This window comes from Hippocampus zosterae, chromosome 6, assembly GCF_025434085.1.
Source record: "Hippocampus zosterae strain Florida chromosome 6, ASM2543408v3, whole genome shotgun sequence".
Lineage (NCBI taxonomy): Eukaryota > Metazoa > Chordata > Actinopteri > Syngnathiformes > Syngnathidae > Hippocampus > Hippocampus zosterae.
Genome location: NC_067456.1, coordinates 16,770,001 through 16,791,275, shown reverse-complemented (window position 1 = coordinate 16,791,275; position 21,275 = coordinate 16,770,001). Strand labels below are relative to the sequence as shown.

Genomic DNA, 21,275 nt, shown 5'->3' with positions numbered 1-21,275 from the left:
CCCCGGTTGATGACTGATGAGCATATCAGTCTTACAGTACAAAGGTCATGGGTTTGATTAGACTCTGGCCTTCCTGTGTGGAATTTGCATGTTCTTCATGTGCCTGCGTGGGTTATCTCCAGGTGCTCTGGTTTCCTCCCACATTCCAAAAACATAAAGGGTAGGAAAATTGAACACCCTAAGTTGTCCTTATTGTGTTTGTGAGTGTGAATGACTGTTTGTCCATGTGTGCACTGCATTTGTCTGGCAACCAGTTCAGACTGCTAGGCTTATAAAATACCAAAATAGAGGCCCAAAACGCAGACACTTTTTTGATTATAGCATACGACAGAATACACATTCTTTAGTAAAGATCCAAGCCTTGTATTCACTTCAAGGTGTTTATTGTCAACATTATTGTGTATAATAATATAAAAATAATAATACAATGTACTGTAATAAAAAAAACTGTTAGTGCTATGCACACTCTAAGCCACAAGAGGACGCTTTAGTTTGGTCAGAGACCGAAACACAAGCACCTCCCTAAAAGATGACGCCTTTACTCCTCCCCTTGGCTGCCCTTGCAGCTGTATAAATCTGACGTTCTGAGACGCATAACCCTAAAGCTGGGCAAATACAACTATCGCTTTTTTTTAGCATTATTGACAATGTACCGAATTTAGTACCTCATAGATTTGTGAGTTTCTTTTTTTCTGACAAGTGCATATTCTTAACACAAATTGTTCCGTGATAGAAGACACATTTTGTTAGTCAAGCACTCTTCACTTTTCCTCTCTGTTCGATGGTCTCTTGGTAGATTTCCACGATTCCTCCCATTTCCGGTAATGATATTTGATTCCCCGAACAAACCTTCGCATCAATGTTTGCATTTTGATTTGTTCGTGCATTTAAACGACTTCAACGGCACAACCTTGCACCACGTCGTCTACTAATGCACTTATATCGTGTCCGTTTTCTATGTACTATGCAGTGTTTGTACTCCTCTTACATGGAAACTACGCCCACTAGCATGAAATCAGCACCGTGAGCAGATGCCACACAGAACCACATCGGCTGTACCAGGGTGGCCATGTGGGTGTGAGTTAGAACACACTCTCTATTGTTTGCCAGCACTACTAGTCAACAATGAACACAGGTCATATCAGCCTGTAAAATTAATTAATTGACTGTTTTTCAAATAAATGTGCTCATCTGCACTACGGATTATGTGATTCTTGGGGAAAATATTATATAATTGTACAGCAATCATCATTGCAAAGACGCAAGGTAACAGCATACAACTGCGCCACATAAGTGTTCTGGAGCAGCTCATAACCAGTATGTATCTCGTGGCATGCCCCCAAAGGTATTTCATCAAAGTACATCAGCCTCACCAGTTTCTTATTAAATGTCTTCTTTTATGCAGATTGCTTTACACATGTTTTGCTTGTGGAATTTGCCTGTAACAAGTTTTGCTATCGGGGCAGCCCGGTAGTCCAGTGTTTAGCACGTCGGCTTCACAGTGCAGAGGTACCGGGTTCGATTCCAGCTCCGGACTCGCTGGGTTGAGTTTGCATGTTCTCCCCGGGCCTGCGTGGGTTTTCTCCGGGTGCTCCGGTTTCCTCCCACATTCCAAAAACATGCGTAGCAGGCTGATTGAACACTGTAAATTGTCCCTAGGTGTGAGTGTGAGTGCGAATGGTTGTTCGTTTCTGTGTGCCCTGCGATTGGCTGGCAACCGATTCAGGGTGTCCCCCGCCTACTGCCCGAAGACAGCTGGAATAGGCTCCAGCACCCCCGCGACCCTAGTGAGGATCAGGCGGCTCGGAAGATGAATGAATGATGAAAGTTTTGCTATCACCAGCCAACCTGAAGATGAAAAAAAAGGTTCATGTCATCCAGGACCAGTGAGGACAAACTTGAAATTTAATTTGTTAAAGAAATAGTCCCAATACTAGTTACAATGGCCATCACCACTGATTCTGAAAGCAGGTTTGAGTGACATGGCAACACCTAAAAACTAAAATCTGATTGGACAAAAAACTAACATCCACATAAAAATAGTGAAAACAGTGCAGCTAAATGAAATACTCTAAAATGAAAAGAATAAACTGCTAAGAATAAATGCATTCAGGATCACAAAACCTCTGAATTTCAGTTGCAAATGCAGGTCAGTGCTTCTCACAGTGCCACCACATAAGGTCTTGCTGGCCTTGATTCCGTGCCACTCGGAAAAAAGAAATGGTATGTTGAATTTACCAGTAATCAATTCTATTTTGTCATGTGGTTGCAAGAAATCGTTTTTAAGTGATTCATTGTCTGCCACCACTTGACAAAGTAAAAATGAGTAAATTCAACACGCCAGTTTTTTATTGCTGTAAGTGATATGTTGGTGCTATTGTTTGATTCCGCATAATCTAAATCACTCATGAGTGACACAAGAACAAAAAATACATACAGATGACCAGACGACAAAACTACATTGCACACATTCTCTCAGTTATTTGTCAATCTGCGAAATTACCCAACATACAGATAAGTCATTCCAATGTTGCAACTGCTTTCATTTTAAGGGAGTTGTTTCTTGTTTGGGTGTAGTCATACAGTGTCTGTAAGACCCATCCTGTTCAGGGTTGCTGGGAGCTGGAACCTATCCCAGCTGATTTTGCGCCAAAGGAAGCCAGTCTATGTCCTGGATCGGTCTTCAGTTATACAAATGGCACAAAGAGAGACAGACAACCATTCACGCATCCGCACATTCACATCATCGCTGATTGGGAGCTGAAGCTACACTGTCTGAACAAAAGCCTGACAAGTGAATAGTTGTCCATAATTGTAATTTAAGAGAATACATTTGAAAACTCCAGTTAAAAAAGTTAGAGTTGAATTGAGTTGTCCGTGTGTCATTATTGCCTCCCATGTACGGCAATATTTTAAACATAGAAAAAACAGACACAATACGATGGCTAAAATTGAATTTCAGTTACGTCAGAATCAGTTTTAAAGCGCTATGATGTGTGGTTACTTGTTCAGTACATTTATTGGGTGTTAATTTGTAAATGAAGTTGTAAATACATCCTCATTATTAAAGGTCACTCTTGCTGCAAATTGAATCAGGGGAAACACCCAGTACAACAAATTGATCTGTTTATATGTATCTTTGAAAGTAATCCATACTTTTGGCTGATCTAATATAGTAATTAATGTCATTAAATGGCGTCTATTTCATCATTGTGATATTTCCTTTCCTCCCCATACTCAACTGTTTCATCAATCAGGAATGTGGGTGTGTCGTCATGGTGTTACTTTCTTTCCAAAAACACCTTTCAAAGGAGACCCAGAGATTCAAAAAGCGTATCGTTTTCATTCATATTTAATTCTTTTTGGGTTTATGAGTTAATTTAAAGTGACGATGAGCAGTTTGCATATCAGACTTGGTGTGTTGTGCCCACTCTGGCTTCTTGATATGAGCACTCATCCATAAATGGCGCAACGCTTCCTGGTAGATCCAGGTCGTGTGTCGCCACTGGGACCATTCCAGGGTTGGAAGACACTGTGCGATCTTCTGGGCAGGTGAATGGGTTGTTTCCCTCCCAGGCACCTTAGAATATATGATGCGAATTTGATTGATGTTGAGTCAGATGGACAGAAAACACAGACAGAAAAAGTAATGATGGTGGTTCGAATGGAGGTTGGAGAGCAACAATGTATCCTGATAGTCTTTCATTGAATTATAAGGTCTAACGGGAACGGCGTTCATGTGAAAACACACCTTGGCTCACCTGTAAACTGAAGCCACATACTGTTTTTGTATTTATTACACATTTCACTTGGTATGTTAAATCTATGTTAGATATGGTATGTTTATTTCAATTGGGGATGGGCAGTATGAGGGGTACACGCTAAATTGGTTGCCAGCCAATCGCAGGGCACACAGAGACGAACAACCATCCGCGCTCACACCTAGGGACAATTTTTTGAGTGTTCAATCAGCCTGCCATGCATGTTTTTGGAATGTGGGAGGAAACCGGAGTACTCAGAGAAAACCGACACAAGCATGGGGAGAACATGCAAACTCCACACAGGAAGGCCGGAGCCGGGATCGAACCCACGACCTTTACACATGAGGTCAACACACTAACCATTGGACCACTGAATTGTAATTTATTTGCAGGGGGAAAAAATACAGTATATGGTTATTTAGTTGTTTGCTTCAAATGCTTTTGTTTAGTTTCATATATGCATTGAAAAATATTATTTTACAAAAAAGGAGTGTCCCAAAACTTCAGAGAAGCTTCTGAAAATGCTGAGGATTTTATTATGGTGTACAAGTGAATTTCTATCATACAACGATATATTATGTTTGTACTCACATGCTTCTGGTTTGTTGTTGTAGTATTATACTCACATTTCTTGCCTGCGGGGGCCACAGAGTGCTGTCGCCCTACTTTCTTTCCCAGAAAGGTTAGTATGAAGGACCCAGGATCAGCTCCAGAAGAGTTTGCATACATTTTGAAAGCAAATGTACAGTAACTCAAGCAACTGAGTCCGAATAAAATATACATACAATTATTTTTGTTTGATTGTTCATCTACAGTTTTCATTGTTAGATTTGTTGTACTGTAGGCTTAATGTACTTGCAATGCCACAATGATAGCCATCATCACTCAAAAGCGAACAGTCCTCTGCCAAATTATTCATAAAATGTCAATCGTTAATCATCATTAATTCTGAATAGTCAAATTGTCAATATAATACAATGCAAGATCAGCGTAATATTTCTCTTCCTTTCTTAGTAATTGAAAGCACATTTCTGCTATCACTGCTATCGGTGTGCTAGACAGAAACCTCCATTGCCAGTCCTGTGGAAGTTTAACTCAAATCTCGAATGCGACTCAGAATGCCATTATCGTTGGAAATAAATATACTCAAAAACACTTATGAATGAATCTGAATCATCATGCAGTTTCAAAATGAAATGATTACCTGTTCGCCAACCAGATCCGAGAAGTTACTTTCTGTGCATCATTTTGGGAACCTGTGTCCTGACCGTGAGAACAAGCAAGATTTGATCCAGTTCCATGAGCGTGGAACCAAACTCTCCACTGTCTTTAAATATTAAACCTCCACAGATAAAGTTTCATCTGTAGTAGCACTAACCACGCAAAGTGTGCTGGTAAAAGGAATAGTCCTCAGGTTACCCGTTAGTAAGGTAGCGATGACATCTCAAGCACTGCTGTCATATATAAAACTATTCATTCATTCATTCATCTTCCGAGCCGCTTGATGCTCACTAGGGTCGCGAGGGGTGCTGGAGCCTATCCCAGCTGTCTTCGGGCAGTAGGCGGGGGACACCCTCAATTGGTTGCCAGCCAATCACAGGGCACACAGAGACGAACAACCATCCGCGCTCACACTCACACCTAGGGACAATTTAGAGTGCTCAATCAGCCTCCCACGCATGTTTTGGAATGTGGGAGGAAACCGGAGCACCCGGAGAAAACCCACGCAGGCCCGGGGAGAACATGCAAACTCCACACAGAGAGGTCGGAGCTGGAATCGAACCCGGTACCTCTGCACTGTGAAGCCGACGTGCTAAACACTGGACTACCGGGCCACCCTATATAAAACTAATACTACATAATAAAACATAAATTTCAGTTTCAATTTAAATCCAGTTAAGTATGAATGTTCCTGATGAGTTTCGTTTGTAACATCATATCTACACATGGGTCTTTCTGTTTTAATAAAGGTACTTTTTTTCGCAGTCCAGTAAAACTCTGATTATCCTTTGAGAAGAGTGGGTGATTTGTAGAGAAAGATCGTTTTTATTAGTTGGGGAAATTACCCAAGGATTTCTTTTCCTTTGCGTATAAAGGTGTGTGATGTTGTCAGTCAACATGATGATGCTGGAAGGACAAAGTCACCAGAATGTGTTTATCACAGTCAGCAATGACGAATTCATCTAGTTTGTTGCGACATCATGCCTCAAGGGAGCATCAACTCCTGAATGGCTTGCGATGACAATGTGCCGCACCTGGAGAAAATTCATGACTACATGCCAACGTTTGTGGGTCTTTGTGCTGATATTGCTGGATATACTATGAGTACACAGCTGGGGTATATCAAATTATCTAATGTTGTGTTTTACAGAACCCATAATTGCAGAAATAATATGGTATTTATATGAAAAAAAGACTGACTCAACATAACCTAAGCAATAACGTTTACAATATTTATTTACGGGAATCACAATAAAGTTCATGAGCTTGAGTATATAACATAGCAAGATACAATTCTACGATGCGTTTTTTTTAAAGACAATAGTGTTATGTTGTTGTGTGGATTTAGGGGACCCCAAAAGCAAGAAGGCAGGAGGAGCAGCGTGGGCTGAACAAAATGTATTAACAAAAACACTTGCAAGAGTACACTGCAAAATCTAAATGAAAAACACAAACAAAATCCTGAAAACCACAAGGACCCAGAGTAACAAACAAACAAAAACCTATGACAGGAGCAGAAACATCACAGGAGCTCACAGACACACAATGATCCAACAAAGACTGTCAGCTGACTGAGCAGTAAATTAGGTACAACCTGAACTGGTTGCGAGCCAATCGCAGGGCACACATTGACAAACAACCATACACACTCACAATAACACCTAAGGAGAATTTAAAGTGGCTATTTAAGGCTACGCGCTGGCACAGGGTCTTTGATGCACTTAGCCCGTCACACAGTTGAGGCTAGTAGTAGTTGACCTGGTGCAGCACAGAAGTTTCCCAGTATTAGTGGCATTAATAGAACAAAAATGGCACAACTATTCATTCATTCATTCATTTTCCGATCTGCTTTATCCTCACAAGGGTCGCGGGGGGTGCTGGAGCATATCCCAGCCATCTTCAGGCAGGGGGAAACCCTGAACCAGCTGCCAGGCAATCACAGGGCATACAGAGACGAACAACGATCGACGCTCACACTCACACCTAGGGACAATTTTGAGTGTTTAATCAGCCTGCCATGGATGTTTTTGGAATGTGGGAGGAAAAGCCACACAGGCCCTGGGAGAACATGCAAACTCCACACAGGGAGGGATTGAACCCAAGACCTCTGCACTGTGAGCTCAACGCGCTAACTACTGGACACCGGGTCGCCCATGCCACAACTAATGTTCTATCTAGCAAGACAGTTTCTACTCGTGCCCTGAAATGTCTGTGAGGATAAAGAGTGTATAAGCGCTATACACAGCTAGAATGACATGCATCAAGGATGTCGGCTAATATTCAAATGACTTTTCAGACTACGTCACTTGAGTTTTTAGAAGGAAAATATCAGCACATTTATTTTGTTGTATTATCAGTACCTGAATAGAAAGAGTGCAGTGAATAAACGTATAAACCTACCTACCATTAAAAAGACAAAAAGACCTCGCTACCATTACATTTGAGTGTGCCTTTATTATATTTATATATTTGTTTATCTATTTCTTGATTTACTATTTTTATACTGTTTGTATTCCACCAAATGACGTCTTCCCTTTTTTTCGACCTACACCGAAGGATGGGAGGCAAGGCGGGGGTTAAAAGTTCCATGGGAGGGTGGGGGTGAGTATGGGCTGGGCTCGGTTCTAGGTGGAGTTTCTCGCGAGTATAAATGAACTCCCTCTGCTTGTCAACCGCCCCTGCAAAACTCACACCCACATAAACGACTCTACAGCCACACGGTAAGTCTTGTTGCTTAAGTAAACAATCTCAAGAATGTTGTCTTGCTTCTCCCTGCGACATTTTAAATGCACGAAAACTCTCGGCTTTGCTGTACTGGATTAAACTCATTCTATCCTGGCTTCTAAGTATCATTGGCGTGGGTGTGGCCGGAAATGCATATATATATATACCGCTAGACATACATAAGCAACAGTAAGTGGTCGTGATTACGCAGACGAATGTCCATGTATGACGTGCGTGACACATACAAGCAGCCCTCGACATACATCCCCGTCAGTGTAAACGTGGGTGTGGCCGGGCAGCCTCCACATACTGTAATTACCATCATGGAAAACCACTGTGCACCAGATGTAAATGATCATTGTTAATGCTCGCATACATAGGAAGGCAGTTTAATTGTAATTGCAATATTGCCTCTTCATGTCATTTCCCGACCGTTTGTTTTCCTTTTTGTTCCCCAAATCTATTTCTCTATATCTTCTGTGTCCTCATCTGATAGTGTCCTGCAGCCAGCCCCACCATGTCTTTCATCAAAGAGTTCATGATGCAGACAGTCTATCTGGGCATGCCCGATGAGTCAGTAAGTCACTGCGGTTCTCTTCCAGTTGCTAAGGCCAACCACTATGTTTGTTCCCTTTTTTTTCTCTTCCTGTGGTATGCTCGGGTGGAAAGTTTTCCTGGCAGGGTTCAGAGAAAAGGAAAAAGGAGGGAACATAAAAAGATAGCGGGGAAAAGAATGAATGAGTGTTCATGTTGTAAAGTTTAGCTATAGAAGAGAGGGGTGGGGCAGAGAAATGACGCAGTCTGCACTATTTCATAAGACAAGGACGATGGCGGATGGACATTCTTTTCACTCCTCAAAACTCAGTAAAAAGAGCAATATGGAAGTATATCTGTCTTGTGAGTGTGTGACTCAACGGAACAGGAATTTGAGCCCCTCCCATTCTAAGGTCTTGAAACAGTAAAATGCTTCTCACCATTCCCCTGCTTGAGGGTTGCACAAGGTTATTCGGCATCATTGTCTTGCATTATGCTCTTGTTCTGTACAAGGATGTTCACTATGTTAAAAGGCTTATTTGTGGCCTTATTTGAACGAAATTGAAGTGCTAGGGATTCACACAACACACCGGAGTGAGCATAACATCTGCTACTGTATTTTTCATTGTTATTGACTAAATTAAAGTAAAAGCAGACAACTTGACACAATACAGAGAATGTGACCACATGCACACCACTGGATGATAGTCAATATTTACCTAACACTACCAGTAAACGCTAATCTGTGTTGGATCTCAGGTATTAAAGAACGAGGGGACAGTGAAGGCAGCAGCAAACTTCAGCGCCAGTGGCGACGCAGCTGTCTTGGACCAGGCCATCAAGGCAAAAGGTGATCTCTAAATTCAGAGGGGCTCTGTGGATGGCTTGTGCCAACTTATCCCGTCATAGAATTGTGACATCTTGGAAAAACTTGGGCTGTTTTTTGTTTTTTATAACTCTGCGCCACCTGCTGGTAGGCATTCACAAGTGTCATGACCACACAAAAGCTGGATAAATTGCATCATTCCAGATATCAGTGACCTTTTGGTCAACAGTTTAAATGGATGTGATACAATCTGGATTCCACTCAGATGCATTGTAGCCTAAATTATGGCTCTATTTTGCGCAGGCGTGGATGAGAATACCATCATTGAAATACTGGTGAAGAGGAGCAATGAGCAGAGGCAGCAGATTAAAGAAGCTTACCAACAATCCACCGGGAAGGTAGGAAAGGGTGACAACTGGTGGAATTGTAGAGTACCCAAAAATTGTACTCAAACAAGAGTACTTTAGAATAATACTCAATACACAAACATTTTTAGACAGATCCAGTACAACTGACAACGCATGACATACAATTGCTGTTCTTTTTCTTAATGTGGACGGTACACCTAAATTGCATGTAAGGCCAGGGAAGGTGTGCCTCCCCTGAGTGTGAGTCTCATACTGTTGTTCTTTCCCTCGTCTCTGCAATGCTTCACATAGTCACTTTGAAGTCTTCCCTTCTGTGTTTGGCTGCAAATACTGTGTGCAGTCATGTGGCTGCCTGGTGCAATTTGATTGGTGAAATGGAGTTGAGCGTCATTAGCGGTTATGTTGAATGGGCTAAAGAGAGTCATGCGACTGCGCCTTAGGCAGAAGTCTAACTGACAAACTGAAGAAAACAAAAGATTGCGCAAGCAATAATAAATGTTAACAAAAGTAACAAGCGGGATGTAGCTCACCTTAATGATTTTAAAAGTAGAGTTTCTGCAGCTACAAAAATATTTCAGTAAAAGTAATAAACATGGTGCATTTTCACCACCCCTATCCATAAAGTTACTTTAGTAACTTTAGCGTGTTACTCACACCCTCTGCTCATGTAAAGTACACACAGAGCCACGTTCAATATTTTCCTGTTGTACTGTTCCCTTGAAGCCTCTGGAGGCAGCACTGAAGAAGGCGTTGAAGGGAGATTTGGAGGATGTGGTCATGGCTCTGCTGAAAACACCGGCCCAGTATGATGCCCAGTTGCTGAAACTAGCCATGAAGGTAAGATAACAAAACCTTTATTTGTCTCACAATGGAGAAATTCCCAATGTGCACATGTGCACTCATTGCCCCACACACTTGCTTCCCTTTCTCTCATGCTCATCAGCAAAGAGGAAGCTGCTGTTTTTGCACTTTGGAGGTCAACACTGATTTAATTCCATAGCTCAAAGTCATTTGTTGAAGCTCTCCGCCCACTTCCGTGTATTCTTGTTAGCTTTTCCCATTGGGCTAATAAAAGGAGTTGTGAACGGCTGCTCATGGAATAGTACTGAATTAATAACCCTTTTGAATTTGATTCCGTTTTAGGGTCTGGGAACAGATGAGGACACCCTGATTGAGATTTTGGCCTCTCGAACCAATACAGAGATTCTGGATATAAAGAAGGCCTACAAGGAAGGTGTGTGTAGCCAATTGTCAAGCAGACATCTTGAATTCCCTTCAGAATGTTCTGTGCAAAATTATTAGATTTCCACAAGTTTGTGGTTTCACAGAAATTAGCTTTTTGACCTTCCTACTAAACCATGAATGTAAATTGTCGGACAAATACAATTAGCAGGAACATGCAGAAACCCCAAAATTTATTTCCATCAAACTTTTTTTTGAGAGGAGGTGCATGGGCCAAGGATTATTATTTGGTTGTAGGTATACACAGTGAAATAGGACAAATCATTTTTATAGAGTTACTATTCTTTTTAATCTCTGAGTTTCATCTTAAACATTTTAGGGCACAATTGCCTACCCCGGTCACTAGAGTAAATATTCAGAAGGCATCAAAATCTATTCAGTCGGGGTACATGAGGCTCTCACCAGTGAGAAATTGTCATCAATGTTGTCATCAAATAACATTTGATTTTCACCATTTGCAGTACAATTAATGCACTACTCTGAGTAACATTTACTCAAAATATGTTTCTGTCTTACAATTGTACATGCATGTATTACAATTTAGACTGGGTCCAAATGTTATCTTTTTCAGATCAAATTTTCCTCAATTAGAGTAAGATGGTAATCAGGGTTTTTCGGAGCTTGCTGATGAGTTGACCATTTGACAGCGGCCCTCGAGTACATGCCCGCTTTAGAAAGGAGGAAGGACAAGCAAACACAAATTACAGTGCCCCACATTTTCTTTTTCACTTTGCTGTTGCTCTGGTGACATTTTAGTTGTATACAATGCGGTCATGATCTCATTGTTAAAACTTAGAAACTCAAGATGTTGCACTGTTATATATGTTAAAAGGTAGAAACATAAGACGTACACCAAATCAGTCATGTTTGAAATGTTTTTGTTATGACTGTTAAGATTACAAAAAGGACCTGGAGGAAGACATCAGATCCGACACCAGCGGAGACTTCAGAAATGCACTCTTTTCACTGTGCAAGGTACAGCATGTGTCCTCACTCTTTATTTTGTTACAGGATGTTTGAGGCGGATTTTGTTCACCCTTTCTTTCACAGCTGCAGAATAGTCTTGGGTTAAGGCAACATACCACTCCCCCATTGTAGCTGCCACAACGCCAGGGGATCTTAAAATAAATCCCTCACATGCAAATATTTACACAACATTCACGATGATGAATTTAAACTATGTTGTTGTATATATTGGTGGAAAGTATATACAGCGCATTTCTCCCACAGGCCAACCGCACGGAGGGAGTGTGTGAACAGCTGATTGACAGCGATGCCAGGTCTCTGTATGAAGCTGGAGAGGGGAAGAAAGGCAAAGACTGCTCCGTTTTCATTGAAATCCTTACTGTCAGGAGCGCCCCTCATCTCCGTGAAGGTCAGCTCGCTCGCTGCCTTCCTCTGTAATGTCTGTTCTCTTAGAGCGGGTCTTACATGAGTCCTCTCTCTTATTTTTCAGTGTTTCAGAGGTACTCAAAGTACAGCAAAGTGGATGTGGCTAAAGCAATTGACCTGGAGATGAAGGGTGATATTGAGAATTGTCTCACAGCATTAGGTGAGGGCACAACTGTCTGCTTAAGCATCATTACCATGAATATACATTGGTCATAAATGTAAAGTATATCTGGTTCATTTGAATCATTCTAGTCAAGTGTGCTGGGAGCAGGCCTGCTTTCTTTGCTGAGAAGCTCTACTTGTCCATGAAGGTGTTGTATACACAGAATGCTACCACATTTAGGAATCTGCACCATCTTCTCAGGGTCTTCACTCTTGACTGTTCTTTCAGGGATCCGGAACCCGCAAAAACATCCTTACCCGTATCATGGTGAGCCGTGCTGAAAAAGATTTGAAATTAATCAAGGCTGAGTACAAGAAGAAATACGGCAAAACACTCTACCAGGACATTTTGGTGAGAAACAGACAGTTCTACATGTCACCATCTACACTTGGTTTCTATATTGCTCAGGCCAGTACAAGAGTTCCAATAATCAAACAATGGTTTCTTTTTCCAGGATGATACTAAAGGAGATTATGAGAAGATTCTGCTAGCTCTCTGCGGTAGCGAGAACTGATTTCTCATCTCCTGACTACGAGCTCTCAGACAGCTGACAAGGCCAATTTAACTGAAGGCTCGACTCCCAAGTTCAGCTCTGTGAAATAACGTGCTGTCATGACATTTAAAAAAACACCAATGAGAAAAGACTTATTCCAAATCAGCATTGCCTCAGCAGATACAATCTGATCCTTTTAAGAAATCAATTCTCAACCCAAAATACTCTTATCTTACCATGGATTTGAGTTGGCCAAAAGACATGTTGTCTGGACAGGTAGACTGGTTTAACATAGGTGCTTGAAAGGAGAGTTAGTTATTGCAACACTGCAACCAAAATAATCCTCCTCATGTGACAATTTTACTGTATACCTGTGCAATTGAAGGAGCTTCTGCAAATAAAAGCATTTTTTTTCTGTGTGACCCGCCTTTCTTTCAAACCTCAAAACTTTGGTTTATGAATCTGGAGGAGATGCAACACATTTTCAGACACAAATCAACCATGTATAATGAAGAACTATATCCAGACAAATTATACATTAAAAAAATGTACATTGTGTTTACATGGCACCTTGAAAAGCTTCTTTACAAAGTGATTTGACTGACAGAATAGTGTACATAAAATACAATCAGTGTCTCGTGCTCTTAGAGTATACCTGGATATGGGGTGGGGGACGAGGGGTGCAAAAACAAAAGAAATGCTGAAAACCACCAGACAAAAAATGAGACCAGAGGCCTGATCAGGGAGGATAAATACAGCGGAATACATTTGATAAATACGTACACATTTTAAGCCACAAGAAAATGAAATATTTGAAAACAAAATCGTTATCTTAATATAATGAAAAATAACTAATAGGGGGAAAGATGACATCATGTAAAAGAAAGTTTCTAAATATTATTTTAAAGAGTTAAGATATCACATTTTTTATCTGGTAGGGACTGAATTCGAGCTGTAAGCCCGGGGAAGCACGTTTTAATATTTCAGAATATTGTATACCATTTGATAAGTATCATGGTTGCCAGGTTTGATACACTTATACCATCTTTTGCTATCAGCAGTTGAGGGACTTTTACTTCCTTACCTGGCAACCTCGTCTCGCGCCAATGTAAACATTACAAGAAGAGAGCGGGTGAAACAGTGAGATAGCCCTGGCTAGCCTAACCAACTTTTATGTTGTCACTTGTGCTAAGATTGATCTGCTCTCAGATACGTAACAAGCTAACCAACAGAAACGCCCAAAAGAGTTTACAAAGGTGATGTGTGTATTTTAAATCCATTCGCATGGCTGAAGGAGAATGCCAGAATGCTAGCTAAATGCAACTGTGGAGATGTCACAGAAGGTTCTAACGCGTTAGTACGCAATTAAAACGAACACAAATGTTAAGATGGAGAAACTTGCTTTGAATGAAACAATATAACACGACATCGATATTTCACGCCCTGCTATGCACACATGGATTGTGTGGCTAACGTTAGCGATAGTTCTGATTACCAGGGCTGGTACACTAAAGAAAGATTGACTTCGATGTGCGACTATTGTCAGGACTGCAGCATGGTTCAATTAAAATGTTTGAGTCATTAACCATGAATGTCATACGATTTTTACCATTCCAGGCCATTTGAGTCGACCTTTCCTCCTGCCCTGACGGAGCCTAAACGATGACAACAACCTGGCCAATGGACCACTGCACGTTTGGAGCAAGATCATGAATGACAAACTAGTCTTCTTGGGCCTGCTGTACTTTGTCCAGGGCATCCCATATGGTCTCCAGTCTTCTCTGCTTCCAGTCTACCTGCGTGGAGCTGGCCACTCCCTGACACGCATAGGCTTCACCAAGGTCCTTTATTTCCCATGGGTTCTCAAGGTACTTTGGGCCCCTTTGGTGGACAGGATTGGCACTAAGCGCCGTTGGCTGGTGGCAACAGTCTCTGGACTGGCACTGACATGTCTCGCCAGTTCAGCTCTCGCTCCGGAGATGCACATCTGGGGAGTAGCTGGAACCCTGCTAGCCATGAATACGCTGGCCTCAGTTCAAGATATTGCAGTGGATGGAGCTGCAGTGGGGCTTTTGAAAGGTCGTGGGGAGCTTGGGCTTGGTAACACAGCCCAGGTTGTGGGCTATAAAGCCGGATCGGTGTTCGCTGGAGGCGGTCTGCTGGCTGTGATTGATGTGGCCGGGTGGAGCTGGATGTTTATGCTGCTTACGTTCGTGTACGCAGGTGTGGCCCTGTTTGTGTGGGGGGCTACTGTTTTGGATGAGGAGCCTATGAGGGGCCAACAGGCTGATTGTAGTAAAAGAGCAGGACATGGAACTGATGCTTTGATGCCATGGAGGGTGTGGAGGAAGCTGCTGGCTGTCCCTGGCACGGCTTGGACCGTCCTCTACGTTCTCACATACAAACTGGGTGAGTCTGATGTATAAACAAGTACATTTGCACTTATACTGTAGCTCATAAGTGTCAAAGTCAAGGCTCAGGGTTAAGCTATGGTCCACCACATCGTATGTGACCTGCTAAACAAATCATTGCACGTCTTGTTTCTTCTCAAAATTTGGACTAAAATCACACATTTCCTTCACTTCTAGATGACAAACATTGGACTCTTGCAATCATTTATTTTATTCCCAATCCCCCTTTTAAAGTAAATTGAACAATAGGCTGTTTTTTGGAATTCTGATTTCAAAACTAGTTATTTATACATCTACTGTATATCTACAATGAAATCCTGAGAACATGTTTATATTTACAGTGTATGGTTTCACAGTCATAAAGGCTCTCTGAGGGAAACCAAGAACTAAAATGTGGCCTGTACTAAAAATAAGTTTGACACATGTAGATGAATATTATTTTGTGGTGACACACTCAGAAGCCAAATAAGTATGGGTGCACAATCAAACCAAAATCCATACGGATCGTGCTCACATTTGATTGACACTGTCACCTTGTCATACATTTGATACTATGTTGATCCATCCTTCCATTCGCTGTACTGTAGCCGCCATGTTCAAGCCTTTCCTTGCTGTCTGTAGTTTTTGAATTTGAATCTAAACATACAATACATCATACTGAGAGGTGTTTCTAACTGTACCATGAAATGCTAAATATTCAAAACAGCTCTGTACTCTGATTATGTTTACATGGACAAGTACATCTTTGACAGTATCAGTGTAGCAATTTGCATGTGACTACCAAAAGATCATAGAAATGACAACAAAGTCCAATTTATTAGCTAACACTTTTTTCAATTCTACAGTAGCATACTATAGTGGTCTATTTGTCCCATATTGTACTTTTTTATGGTTTCGGTCGGTATGTAGGGTTCAAATCCACCGCTAGATGTCGCTGTGGAATTGTCTATTTAACGTGACTGAAGGTAAATCACAGCAGATATTTCTTGAATAATTCTTGACAAGAACGCGCCACACTGGTCAAGACTTTGCTTTGAGATTATATGTTTAAACCAGGAGACTGTTTTCTCAAGGTAAACCAATAATGCATTGAGTAATGTGTAAGTACTTGCGGGTTTTTACCAACAACATATTTCTGAGGGAACAAAAATAAAAAGTAGTTTATGATCATTTCAGTGAGTGTGTGTGGGTGAAATAGTACAAGTTTGGAAGCAGAGGGGGATTATGGGAGGATTACAGCGTCTTTGTTTTATGGCGTTGGTAAACTGAAAGGGAAGAGCGCTTCATTCTGATCTATGTTTCCATGTGGGTGGTGGAAATGCAATTGTGTGTGCCCATTTGCATAACATTCACTTATACATATGTGGAAATGCATAGGCCTTTTGTTTTGAAGTCATATGTGTGTTTTTGAGAGAGTGTTCCATAATCGGATGAGCCCCAACAGACGACACTACTAGACAGAATATGAAGGCTGGCTGGAGCCCCTAATCTGTCTAGGGAGCAACCCCCCACCCCACAGCACTCGCTCTCACTTTGTCTCATGAGGCCTAGGGTGAAATCAGCCGCTTCTAATTTATGTGTTTTCATCATTGGTACTTTGCACTGCTGATTTATTGACATCCATATCACTTGTTTGCATTTCCTGTAACTGAGCCCCAAAAAATTCTCACCTATACATGTAAAAACAATACTTTGTAATGGTTTAGGCCTCAGTGTTCTGATGTAATTTCCATTCGGAGACTGATTTGTTTTTGTTGAAGCGGTGTGGGCGTATGTTTGTGTGAGACCGGTGATCTCCCAGTCTGGACCCACTCCCCTCACACTTCCAATCGTCTTTGTTGAGACACAAATATGAGACGATAGCCCTTTTTCATCTCTGCCTAATGAACTCTTGAGTTTGATTGCATAGAATGCTGCTCTCTTCTGAAGTGGAACCTCTTGGTCACCAATAACTATCGCCATGATGTGCTCATGTTGGCATTAGTGTGACCTTACTGAGATGCAGAGGGACAGTGCAAAGAAGAGGGCACGAAACAACCAGGAAAACACAAAAAGCATATATAAGATGATCTTCTTGTGATCTGACAACCTCGAATCTGAACTATAGTAACATCACATCCTGGGGTGTTTGATTCAACTTTTTTTTTTTTTTTACTTGACAGTTTAATGCTTGGTGCTGCCCAACGTATCCTACAAAACCCTAATGTGAATGTTGTTGCAAGTCTATGTGCTTCCTTAAGGTTAATTACTTTTTCAACATCAGTTGTTAGCAAATCAGTCTCTCTGAGTTGTCCAGGAGTTGTCAAGTGGACTGATTTAGCAAAAACAAAGAATGTCCGAGAAAGAAAAGGTTTATAGCTGGTACGAACGCAAACTAATTCCAGAGGGTGACGTTGACAAAAACTACAGCGCAACGAGTGAACCTGCTGCTCAACATGCAGTCACGACAGTCTGTATGCTCATGTTCATTGAAAACTAACCATTGTCCGAACATACGAGTGATATGATGGGCCCTTGATAATCATCTTTCTCCAATGTATTGCTTACCAATTAAAAATGTGAAAATGCACCTTGCAGTTTTATTATCCACAAATGTTACAATTTCTGATATTGTACTAAATTCACAATTTTATGTGTATTAGCCTGGCTTCCTCTCTCAACCCCAAACCATGTATGATGGGTTAAATGAAGACTCTTAAAAGGTGAATGTGACCCGTTCATTGTGTATACTGCCCCTCGCTCAAAGCCAGCTTAGGTGGGCTCAAGCTTTCACGTTGTGACACTAATGTAGAGGAGCATCAGAAAAAATGCTCCCCCCCCCAAAAGGTAAATTCAGAATGTAGTATAGTAATGTACAGTCAGAATGTAGAATGCAAATCTCCCCAGCATTGACATCGAATCTGTATTACCGTCCAGGCTGGACTGTTTCCACAGATATGCATTAGTCGAGCACGGTTGTGGGGGAGGAGAGGAACTTATGGCGACAGGAGGATATTTTCCACAGGGTAAAAGGACTTGCAGGGATGGGAGACTGATGGAAGGGATGAATTAATGAACAAGCACCACATGGTGCCCTGAGAGGGACAGAAAGAACACTATGAGCATAGAAAGAAACACATTTGGAAATGTCGAAACATACTGTGTTGGTGCATGTCATCCTTACATCCGTGACCAAATTGTGAAGAATAAAAATTGGTTGATCTTAGTGACACAAGAAAAGTGGGTTTTCTCCAGATACTCCAATTTTCTCCCACATTCCAAAAAACATACATAGCAGGCTGATTGAACTCTCTAAATTATCCACAGGTGTGAGTGTGAGCATGGATTGTTTGTCTCTGTGTGCCCTGCGATTGTCGGGCAACCGGTTCAGGGTGTACCCTGCCTATTGCCTAAAGTCAGCTGAGATAGGCTCCAGCACTCCCCGCGACCCATATGAGGATAAGTGGATAGGAAAATGGATGGATGGAATAAAAATTTAAAGCTGTCACTTGCATCTATATTTACGCAATATCTTGTATCTGCGTTACCTAAGCCCAAAATTATTTATTATTATTATTATTATTTTATATTTTATAGTCTATGTTGTTATTATTTCATTTTAGCAGTATCATTTAATATCTGATATTGACTGAAGTGTTTTCTGGGGATATATTACTCAATCCTACTTGTCGAAACAATTCATATCACTTCATTTTTCCATGCCTTTGATAACAATAAACGCATACACTTTCACCTTTGTGATGCACAGACACATTTGATCCGGGCGGAAGGTGGTCTCCTATTGCACATATTCAAGATCTGCAATCTCACCGGCCAACATCATACCATCCGCCCCGTTTGCAGTTCCTTATAAATGTATTTTCTGTGCCTTAATTTGCCGCAGCACTCAGGTACATCAGTGTCTTCTTCCACCATATCGAGGACTATCATCATGCTTGTCATGCGCAACATATAAAAAGAATGACACTTTGATTGGCGGGTAATAAGTCAGATGTGTTCACGCTCAGTGCAATACACCCCTTTTTAAAATGTGCCACGCTGCACCAGCTCGCACAGGTCTGCCAGAATATGAAAACTTAGTCTTGCCCGTCAAAGTTAAAAATACAGTTCAAAACAAAAAGACATGGCTCAAACTAAATACATCAGTTCTACTACTTACTGTGTCGACCAAGCATTGACATTGACATTGAATTCATTCTAGGGGTCTTCTGTTTAGGGTTTGACGCTGCTTATTCTGATCCCGAAACTTATAAATAGATTTTAATACCCCCATCATATGATGGTGTCACACTTGTCTGAAAAATGAGGGTTCTCTTTAAAGGTGATTCTGTAACATGATAGGGCTTTGTGATGGAATACATGCGCTTGGATAATAATTTCGTTTGTGACAACACCAATCGAACTAATCAGCGCACACCAAGCACACCCCCCCTCCTGTGTGCATCATTTATGTGTTATAAAACTGTTCTTCTGGTTTGGTGTGTGATGAAATGAGTATTGACTTTGTGCTCTCAAAATAATCTGCCAGCGGCATACAGGGGGTCAATAAAATGAAATATGCTCTCAAATTGTGTCTATTAGTTGAGCAAGTACACCAGGCAGGGATGTTTCTTGGTTAAATGTCATTTTCAGCTGTTACAGGGTTGAAGGATGCGCTGACATGAAGGGCCCTATTTTGGCAACTTTACACCCATGTGAAATCACGGGCCCAACTTCATTTTGGACAAAAATTAGACTAAATTTAAGACCTAAAATGAGGTGAAGCGTACAAAATGGCAAAAAGAATTCACAGAATAACCATGATTCATTATGGGGAAAACCAGCGATTGTTACTCTTTCTGTTTTTTGTTATTTGTAGTATTCATTGCGTGTTCCCAAATATATACCCACGTTTCAATTATTTAAAAAAACACTTGAGTTCTAATACAATACTCATCAAAAATCTCAACACTCAATTAAGTCATCGTGTCGGCTGTCCCTTGTGCCAGAACTGCATTTACTCACCGACCGCAACATTAGGTACGCAGCTCATTGTGGATCGTGTATTTAAAATGCCTGTCAGCGTGATTGAGTGGAGTTATACATCCGCTACATGGTGCTCCAAGGAGCAGACACAAAAAACAGTCTCAATGTTGAGGTAAATGTCACTTGGACAAACCATCTGACTAGAGCTGTAGTATTCTGTGCCACCCCTGCCCCCTTAATAAAATTTGTTTTGTCGCTCCCACTGTATTTTTTGTGGCATCTGTCTCTAATGTAAACACAAACAGTACAGTTGCTTTGAGCCTGACATCCTCCTCTGCTTCCTCTTCACTACCCTCGTAACAATGTCTGCGTTGTTGTTGTGCCCCCCCCCACCCCTAGCTATTCCTCTGTCTCGAACTGTCTCCATCTTTGACTGCTCTCCTTTCTCTCTAGTCATATTTTAGTCACATTTTGAGCAAATAAAAAACATCATGAATGTCATTTCTTGCTTTCTATCAGCTTCTCTTGTCGCCTCCCACCTTTACTCATCTTTTGTCCCCGGTGTCCCTTTCATTTCTCTTAGTTTATGTCTTCATCTATTTTTGTTGTCTCCTCATTGATTCTGTCCTTTCCCCCTTTTCTTTCGCCTCTGCTCGGTTTAATCGTTGCACATCTAATGAAATCCCTCCTGAAATGGACAATTGATTCTTTGAGAATATTAATAGAATGGAATAATCAGCGTGGTTGTGTTTGTCTGCACACACCCCTTGCTCCCATCTTTTGAAAGAAATAATTGGTTGAATGCGGGTCTGTGGAAGCCCCGAGAACTGAGCTCAACAACAGGAGAACATGCAGAGGACTATGTGTAAACAACCCCGGCATCATGGCTACTGCTGCTAGTTACCACTTAGAGTGATCAATATTGGAAGGATGAGTTGGAAAAAAAAAAAAACCTCCTGAATTAGAATTTTTGCAAACTTTTGTACCACATTTGCATCCGGTGCCCAATTTCACACTCCAAGAATTGGTGATTTCAGAGAAAATACCTGCATTTCTCTGAAATGTGAACAAAGCCTGGGAAACAAGCCCATTAAGGATCACATCTTCTCTGTGTTCATGTGGCGTGAGCAAGCTGATTTCAAGGGCATTCATACGGTGTATTATTTACAACTGCA

At 41.3% G+C, this 21,275-nt stretch overlaps 2 protein-coding genes and 1 long non-coding RNA gene across 5 annotated transcripts in view; 2 read left to right on the top strand and 1 right to left on the bottom strand.

The window, feature by feature from the left end:
* Positions 1 to 3,336: 3,336 nt before the first annotated feature.
* On the bottom strand, positions 3,337 to 5,158 carry LOC127602821 (uncharacterized). Its single transcript, XR_007962884.1, has 3 exons — positions 4,966 to 5,158; positions 4,388 to 4,468; positions 3,337 to 3,580 (listed from the first exon to the last, which is right to left on the bottom strand). It is a non-coding gene; the product is annotated as an uncharacterized LOC127602821 (long non-coding RNA).
* Positions 5,159 to 7,582: 2,424 nt separating this feature from the next.
* Positions 7,583 to 13,143, top strand: anxa1a (annexin A1a). The gene is made up of 12 exons (XM_052068675.1): positions 7,583 to 7,702; positions 8,203 to 8,283; positions 9,000 to 9,090; positions 9,370 to 9,464; positions 10,158 to 10,271; positions 10,578 to 10,668; positions 11,572 to 11,651; positions 11,907 to 12,051; positions 12,133 to 12,228; positions 12,321 to 12,379; positions 12,460 to 12,582; positions 12,686 to 13,143. The coding sequence occupies exons 2-12, from the start codon at positions 8,224 to 8,226 to the stop codon at positions 12,743 to 12,745; spliced, it is 1,014 nt and encodes a 337-aa protein (XP_051924635.1). The 5' UTR covers positions 7,583 to 7,702; positions 8,203 to 8,223; the 3' UTR covers positions 12,746 to 13,143.
* Positions 13,144 to 13,802: 659 nt separating this feature from the next.
* The window catches only part of mfsd3 (major facilitator superfamily domain containing 3), a 40,540-nt gene continuing 33,067 nt past the window's right edge, over positions 13,803 to 21,275 (top strand). For all 3 annotated transcript variants that reach the window (XR_007962816.1, XM_052068672.1, XM_052068671.1), the window contains exons 1-2: positions 13,803 to 13,980; positions 14,342 to 15,133. Coding sequence is in view for 2 of the 3 variants with exons in the window: in XM_052068672.1 (XP_051924632.1) it covers positions 14,434 to 15,133 (700 nt within the window). In the remaining variant the exon portion in view is untranslated. The remainder of the gene's footprint in view (positions 13,981 to 14,341; positions 15,134 to 21,275) is intronic.

What these genes read in the sequence shown, in the direction of transcription:
- anxa1a (XM_052068675.1), top strand. Translation starts at nt 8,224, where the DNA reads ATGTCTTTCATCAAAGAGTTCATGATGCAGACAGTCTATCTGGGCATG. An exon ending in CCAGGCCATCAAGGCAAAAG is followed by an intron (nt 9,091 to 9,369) that starts GTGATCTCTAAA and finishes TATTTTGCGCAG; the next exon opens with GCGTGGATGAGAATACCATC. An exon ending in TGCTGAAACTAGCCATGAAG is followed by an intron (nt 10,272 to 10,577) that starts GTAAGATAACAA and finishes ATTCCGTTTTAG; the next exon opens with GGTCTGGGAACAGATGAGGA.